Source organism: Mesitornis unicolor, unplaced genomic scaffold (assembly GCF_000695765.1).
Source record: "Mesitornis unicolor isolate BGI_N332 unplaced genomic scaffold, ASM69576v1 scaffold37036, whole genome shotgun sequence".
Lineage (NCBI taxonomy): Eukaryota > Metazoa > Chordata > Aves > Mesitornithiformes > Mesitornithidae > Mesitornis > Mesitornis unicolor.
The window spans coordinates 362-8,913 of NW_010190943.1; the positions used below are offsets into that span (position 1 = coordinate 362).

General features: G+C 36.7%; 1 protein-coding gene across 1 annotated transcript in view; it reads left to right on the forward strand.

The window, feature by feature from the left end:
• Positions 1-5,445: 5,445 nt before the first annotated feature.
• Positions 5,446-8,552, forward strand: part of LOC104542326 (transmembrane and TPR repeat-containing protein 4) — a gene marked incomplete at its 5' end in the record, with an annotated part of 8,729 nt that continues 5,622 nt past the window's right edge. The window contains 5 exons of the mRNA XM_010186586.1: positions 5,446-5,525; positions 5,698-5,805; positions 5,943-6,084; positions 6,752-6,866; positions 7,355-7,467. Coding sequence (XP_010184888.1) covers positions 5,446-5,525; positions 5,698-5,805; positions 5,943-6,084; positions 6,752-6,866; positions 7,355-7,467 — 558 coding nt within the window. The remainder of the gene's footprint in view (positions 5,526-5,697; positions 5,806-5,942; positions 6,085-6,751; positions 6,867-7,354; positions 7,468-8,552) is intronic.

Sequence of the window (8,552 nt, forward strand, 5' to 3'; positions counted from 1 at the left end):
GGTCAGTTTTAAGAGTCAGCTTGACAGGGTGCTGACTCATCTCATTTAAAATGTGCTTTTACCTTGAAAGACTGGACTAGATGATCCTTGTAGTCCCTTCCAACCTGGTATTCTATGATTCTATGAGTTAGAACGAGGCCTGTGTGGTTTCTACTAAAGTAAATTTTTTGAACAGTTTCAGAGACTGTTTTCTCCTGATATTTTGATTATATGTTACAGGTAGTTTATAAATTCAGAATATTTCAGGGCTACTGGCTTAAAAAGCTCACTGCATCCAATGTGGCATATTTTCATTTGATGTCATTACATTGCAAGATAATCCTGGAGTGCTTTGTTGAAATACTGGAACATCTCATTACAGGCTATGATAAAAGCATAGCTACTCTTTCAGCATATCAGACTACTGGCTTAGATTTATCTTCTTAGCTTTAGACATCTACATCTGAGCGAGTCAGCCAGGGCCCCCTTTACAACTGAGGTTAGGAGCTGTCTCTTTCAGCATGTGGTTCATCCTCACCAGACGGACTGCACCCTAAATCTGTGCGCGTCTCTCCACTGATGGCAAATGAAGTCCTGACAACTACAGCAGATGTGGATACATAAGGTTATGTGAGATTTTGCCCTTGCTCTACTGGTATTCACTATTTCTAGATATGCTGTATTGCTGATTCTTCTAATTTAAAGATTATTCTCAAAAATGCTCATCTTACTGACTTTTTTTTGCCATGTGATAAGTTACTGTTGGAAGCGCCAAGGTAGTTTTTTTTTTGGCTTTTAGCAAAACCATAGCACTTTTTAAGAATCCAGAGATGTTTTTTAATTCTCCATATTCCTCTAAATGATTATCTCAATAAAATTTGCACTTACATTGTTAAATACATGGGAAATAGCCACCATTTTTCTTTTCCTAGATTTTAAATAACTGAATTGAAATTATTACAAATTGTTAATATTTTGTACGTAATCTATACAGAAACTCCTTGCTACTGGCTTTTCTTGACAGGATAGAAATTAATAAAAATAATTTTAAAAAAGCCATTTCAGTAGCAACTTTTCTGCAATAATAAGCAAGGAAGTTACAATACTCCCAACAGAATGTGTTACGAACCAGTGCATTCTAAGGGTAGTGACTTTGTACTTTATGCCTTATGCAAACTGTAATTATTATAGATGCAAGTTTGTCAAAGACAAGCTATGCTAGTACTGAAAATGTAAAAGAGTTTGTGAGATTACTTTCCATACTTTTTAAAAAGGTCTTGTAAAACCTCTTTGTGACAGAAAAAGGTTTGCTGCTGTTGTAGGATTTATGAAGCTGATCTAGAGAGCATTTCCTTTAGATACTGAGAATTCTTTTCTGTGCTGTATATTAAAAGGGGATTATCTTCTGCAGAATTTTCCTTAAGTGCTGCGGGCTATATTTATAGGGACTGTCTGCAGTGTTTTGCCACATAGGCGGCACTTTAGGTGTCATTTTTTTTTGTATACAAGCACAGTCATGCGGAAGAACCTTTAAACAACATTTGCTGCACAAACCAAATGTGAAGATTGAAAAGGCTTTGTTTTATTACTATTTAGAAAACAGAATTTCAGCAGTAAAGAGAAGAGTGTTTGATGAAAGAAGCTGGCATTGAACAGAAGCATCTGCATGGTTCTGTAGAAAATTTGACATCTGTGCTTTCCTTCCATCCTTCTCAGCAAATGTTCATATTTGCTGAAAAGGTGATTATAAGCAGCTCAGAAGAGAGAATAAAATAGTTGATAATAGTAGTGCTCCAGCTGAGGGGGTGTTCCTCCTGGAAGCTGATACTACATTTCAATTTCTTCCTACACTGCTTTGAGGAATAAAAAACCAAAAAATCCATTTGACAGTAATTTTGGTTTTGTACAGGGAAATATATTTTTTTCCTCTTCCTCATTTAAATATGTGTGCACATTTAAATAACAGTTCAAAGGCTATGTGTGTCTAACAATAATACACAATGCTTTTGCTTTTTTATACTGGCTTCTTAAGCTAATTGAGGTATTGCGAGCAAACACATAGAGCCAATTCTTTGGCTAGGCTGTAGTGCCATGGTTATGTTAGCTTTAAACAACACATGCCTGTTGAGATCAACTGGGTTCTATTCTAGGGTATTTTTACCTAATTGTTCTGATTTCTGAGAATATTGTGTTGTGATGCATCCCTACGAAATGCTCCTTTTAGAGGTATTACTGTAAAGTAATTACCTGTTTAAGATTGATAAAGGAGCATACAGACATCATGTAATATGTCATTTCCAGTTAATATCTATCTTTAATCATTTAATAACCCAATGCTCTGTCTGCTCCTAAATGTTTAATCAGGAAAGGAAAATATCCTCTCCCAGGTTGGCATGTGCAGTATCTGTTAAAGGCAGAACCACTGCAACTCTAGAGATGAAACTTATAACATCACACTAGTCCCTTATTTTTAGAGGCTAGATTCTTCCCAACGATTGGTATTTAGAAAGCATTTATGTGCCCATGTTGTGCAGGTAGGAGTCACAGGAGAAGTCAAGGAGAGTTACAGCCTTGTGCTTAACAGAGGGCAGAGTTACTGTCAACCTGGTTTGTGGAAGCAGAGCTACAGGCTCATCTTGGCATCTCTGTGTCATGCCCAGCAAAGTGAGAGACAGAGCTGTATGGGAAAAGTCATCTGCACCTCTCAAATGTCTGTTTATGCCTGGAAAACCTTTGCTGACTCTGCTCTTAAGAGCAGGATGTTACTGCATATTATAATTTACGGTAAAGCTGCATTTGCCTTTGAGTATTTGTAGTAGGCTGAGGGGTTCTTTTAGTGTGTGTTAGATTTCTTCCCCTTCCTTTCTTTGTCACCACCATATTAAGAAGAATTTAGGGCTACAGATTCACTTAAGGAGAAACTGGGAAACCAACATACAATGAGGAAGTCTACATTTTCAGGAGTACTGTATAGAAATATTGTTTTGACTTGAGAGAACTGATACCTCTCAGGCTTCTGCAGTCTGCACAATTCTGTTTACATGAGAAAAATATTTTTTCTGCTGCTGCTTTTGAGGTAGAAATGGATATTAATAAGTTCTATGTTTTTAAAAACTGAGAAAAATAGAATTGGACAGTGAAATGCTGACTGTTTCCGAACATAAGACAGGTGACATGTGAAAGACTGAGTGGTTGGTGTATACAAAGTTTTTTTTCTCATATTCTCTGTCCCCTGGAGAAGGCTCTGGAAGACCTAATAGCAGCCTTACAGTATCTGAAGGGGGCCTACAAGAAATATGGGGAGGGACTCTTTATCAAGGTGTGTAGTGATAGGATGAGGGGTAACAGTTTTAAACTGAAAGAGGATAGATTTAGATGAGATATTAGTAAGACCTTTTTTGTGTTGTGAGTGTGGTGAGACACTGGCACAGGTTGCTCAGGGAAGTTGTCAATGCCCCCTCCCTGGAAGTGTTCAAGGCCAGGTTGGATGGGAATTTGAGCAACCCGGTCTGGTGGGAGGTGTCCCTGCCCATGGCAGGGAGTTGGACTGGATGAGCTTTAAGGTCCCTTCCGACCCAAACCATTCTGTGATTCTTACGATACTGAAATGTGAAGTCAGGTATTTTAAGGGCTAATATACATTACTGAATGAAATCTTTTATGTTTTCTGTTTTGCCATGATTTATCTGTTATCTGGAAACACGGCAAAGTTTAGTAACCTGACCTGCTCTGAATAATTTTTAAGTCTGTAAACTTAAGCGTAAGAGCAATGTAGTTTGGTAAGAATGTTATTGTAGTGTGCTGAGAAATTTCTGGAAGAGATATACAAATAGTATTCAGTCCTAAGAAAAATCTTTCAGGGTGTATCATTTTACTTCAATGACTCCTGGGAAAACAATGCTACTCTGTTTTGGGTTTTTCTGACACCATCAACTCATGAATTGCTATGTCTTGATATGAATGTAGCAGTCCGTTGCTTATTTGGCATGGACCTTGCCATATTTTTATGAGTGTACAAGACCAGTGCCTGGATCTTTTTTTTTTTTTCTTGGAAGCTGTGCTTGAACTGCTTTTATGGGATGCTGAATTGGTGGGCTATTTTATGTCATACAGCCTGAGGAGCTGCTTCTCTGTATGCTTAATAAGCTTTATAGCATCTTTGTTGTCTCTAAAAACCAGTGAAACTACTTTTTCTCTCATTCTAGAAAGCATGGAAAATGTTCTCAACTTTATTTGTTGATGGTATCTTACTGCATAGTCAGAAGTTATATAGAGATGAATACCATAACAATTGCATTCAAACATAATTGTGTGTCCTGGATCAATAGGTCCCAAGTATTGTGCCAAATACCATGAGGATTTATCTTTTGATGGACATATGAGATTAAAGTCCTTTTTTAAATGTAGAAGGTGAATTAGAGTTATCTAAATCCATTATGAACCTATCTTTTTGTACTTCAATCTGAGGCAATCTGCACAGTATTTTTTTTAAAAATAAAAATAAAAAAATTAGATTTGCAAAGTATGGAAGAAATTACAATGCGTGTTTGTTTTAGATTAAGTGTATATAATTTGATTCCAAAGAGTAAGGTAATTTAAATAATGAGTTTTGTTCTAGTTGCTGAGAAATCTGTTTTCATTACTCAGTATTCACAGTACTTTTATCTTATTTCTAAACTTGAGTCTTCCTTTCACCAGGTAATGTAGTCTTCTGAGATCTATCTTAAAGTAGAACCTGAGATATCTTCCAGCTCAGATTTGTCCTGAAATTTTCCTGTGTAGTCCTTGTCATAAGTTCAGATGATGCATCTTCTTCTGTGTAGCTGTATCTCAAAGCTCCAGATCCTTCATTCTCCACTTTTTAACAGGCAAAGTCTCCAACATGTTGCCACACACATTATTTTTATTTCAGAAATGCTGTTTGATGCATTTTTACCCCAAGACAATAATAGTGTGTGTGTGTTTGTTAATTATTTTGTGTTTGTTTTTGAAGTATGGAGCTTCTTAGTTTTTCTGTTAATGTTGAGTTTCTTCTGGTTTCTGCTATAGCGACAGCAAACTTTAATCAACGCTTACTTTGCTGTAGTGTTTCTTCTGCTATGGTGGATTTGATTGAGTCAGACTTTCCTTACTCATCTGATAATTAAATGAAAATGAGGAGCAGGAGGTCTCCATATAAAGACTCTTGTGGAAAGTGTGGTAACCTTATTTATAATGTTAGGAAGTGAATAATCTTTCTTAAATAGCTGGAATAGGTAAGCTGGTTTATTAATTTATTCCTCAGATTTTCTCTTGCTATCTTCATTGTATGTATTGTCCAATCTTAAGTATTCACCTACAACAAAAGCCAGCAGTGAATGATGCAAGTGCTGACTCTATTTATTTGCAGTAAGAATTTTTAACAACTTGGCCCCACAAAATATCTGACTGTACAGCATCTGGTAAAATGCTCATCTGTGCTTTCAGGTGCACTACAATGTTGGCAAAAACCTGGCTGACAAAGGAAATCAAAGTGCTGCTATCAAATACTACAGAGAAGCTGTAAGGTATTAGGAATTTTACTGCTTTAATAAACTATCCTAAAACCGCTTTAACATTTAATATGAAGAAAATGCTTAGGTATTCATTTTCATTATCTGCAGCATTGCAGAGCTAACAATTTGCATAGAGTAATACATGTCCCATACATAGTAATCATCTCTAAATTTTAAATTTTAGGTTGAATCCTAAATACGTACATGCCATGAACAACCTTGGAAATATTCTGAAAGAAAGAAATGAGCTCCAAGAAGCAGAGGAGTTGCTGTCCTTAGCTGTACAAATACAGTATGTTTAGAATAATACTAAGCAGTGTTTTGCACCAACTGAGCAGAAACGATAACAATAGGACCTTGTGTTCCAAATGCTCAGATGCTCAGTTGTGCTCTCTTTTTTTCCCTTCCCCCACTCCCCAATTTGCCCAGACCTGATTTTGCTGCTGCATGGATGAATCTAGGAATAGTACAGAATAGTTTAAGAAGGTTTGAAGAGGCAGAGCAAAGCTACTGGACAGCAATTAAACACAGGAAAAAATACCCAGATTGTTACTACAATCTAGGGCGGTTGGTAAGTGCTTTTGAATAAATGATGGTTAACACAGTAGTGTGTGTGTGTGTGTGTGTGTGCGCGCGCGCGCGCGTGTGTATCTGTAATTCTGCTGTATTTTAAATGCTGATAGTTATTCCAGTTTGCTTGATGTGTAGTTCAGGTTGATTTCATACTTTCAGTAGTTTTCCTATTGCTTTCCAAGTATACTTCCTTCCATACTACCTTCGGTAGTCCTACTTTTTAAAATAAAGATATATTAACAAAAATAGAGATTGAGTTATTTTGTTCAAGAGATACTATTAATAATGTCTCAATATTAGACTGGTTTTTTGCAGTCAAAAAAAAATCTGGTTAGATTACTGGAAATATTTCTATTAAATATTTACTTATCCTCCTGTGTAGATTTCTAAATTGCATGCTGGTTTTTCTCCCCATCCTATCAGTACATGCATATTTGAAAACAAGCCTGGTTCCCAGAGAACAGCAGTGTAAAAGTGTAACATTAGTATGTAGCGGTCTGTCTTCCATACCATCCTAGTATTCTTTTTACACTTACAATTTTTTTCTACAAAAACACTTTCTACTAGAATGGAATGAGACATTAAAAACTCCTTAGTGTCTTTAGTGCGTGATAAAGAAGTAAAACAAATCAGGGTGAAATTACTGTGCTTTTTTTTCTTTTTAGTATGCAGATCTGAATCGCCATATAGATGCATTGAATGCATGGAGGAATGCTACAGTTCTGAAACCAGAGCACAGTTTGGCTTGGAACAATATGATTATATTGCTTGATAATACAGGTATAAGCCCTTCTGAATGTTTTAATGAGTCATTCAGTGCCTTGCAAAACTTTAAAGCTTTATCTGTGTTTATCTAAAAGGAGTTCTGCCTTTTACTTGGCTACCAAGACACACTATAAATAGAAGAATACCATCTGACTCAATGGGTTTAGAGCATCGCTTAAAATCCAGCCCATAAACTGACATTCTGATGCTTGTTTGAAATGCCATCATTGTGCAAGCATGTTTGTATTATAGACCAAACTTAAGAACATTTGAATCTGTGCTTTGTTGTTCTTGTGAAAGTGTTATCTGTTGAAAACAAAATAGAGGTTTTCTATTTTCTTATTCTGCAGGGCTTTACATTTATGTGTGTGTTTGATACCTTACTTTCTTTAAAAATGCATGTAATTAGCTGTTCATACAATATGCATGCTTGCAGCAAGAAAACTAACTAATAAGGCTGTGTTAAAAGATGCTTTCTCTTTTTCCACTACACGGGCTCCCAGGCAATCTAGCTCAAGCAGAAGCAGTTGGAAGAGAGGCCCTGGAGTTAATACCTAATGATCATTCCCTTATGTTTTCGTTGGCAAATGTACTGGGGAAATCGCAAAAATATAAGGTAGGTAACTAGAACTTTCTGAGTGTTGAGGTTTGGGTTTGTTGGGTTTCTTTCCTGTTTAAACTCTTTAAGTTTTTTGTCAAAACTGTTTCAAGAGGTGATTGTGGACTATGTCTCAGGTAATCAGGTTTCATTGCCCATTTCTGTCACAGTACTGCTGTCTGATTCTGGCCTAAATTCATTCTGCCTTATTTCAGATGTCTGTGCTAGGAACATTGCCTAAACTATGCCCGTGGTCAGTGGAGAGAAATAGGCTCTTAAGCACACTAGAGGGCAGTTAGGGTCTGGTATTGCTTCACTGCCGATAGAGAGAGCCTGCTCTGATTTAAAGGCCTTGGTTCAGGAACTAAAATGAGATGTGATATGCTAGCCCTTGTGCTTTTGGTATGCAAAGGAAGCAAGGTTTACCATTACCCAATACAAATTCTAGTCTCTTTGCCTCAGATGCTTTCTAAAACAGATATTACAGATTTGTTAATGCCAGATTGAGAGGGGCATACCTGGGCTATCTGAGAATATTATGAGAAAAAGTCCATACATTGAGCATTGTATTGAACTTTCTCTTGGAAAGCAAACTAGCCTGCAAGTGGTACCTCAGCATTAGCTACTTAGATTTACTAGTAAATGTAATTGAACTAATGAGAATGAGTTATTTTCCAAAAGGAACTGTATTAGCTGTTAGAGAGTAAATCATATACTGTTAATGTATTTAGTTGTTTTAATTGACTCCATAGTCACTGATGTATGTATGTGATAGTGGCTAGGGACTGAACTATGCATAGCTTTTGGAGGTTTTGGTGGCTTTTTGGTAGTGATAACGTTAGAACTGAAGGAACATCCTCAGTACATGCAAAGTAAGAAGAATTTATTATGTCAAACTTCTCAGAATATAGATACATTTTTCCACCGATTACTGTGTCCATTTACATTTCTACAGCCCTGTTCAGCTGTGGAGTCGTGACCTGTCCACATGTGAAGCCAGGGCCTCTGACAACCCAGCACTTGTTTTTGTTTGTGTTTGTGATGCCATTAGACACCCCGTTACTGTTTCTCTAGAGTGGCTGGTTTTTTTCTGTACACTCTTT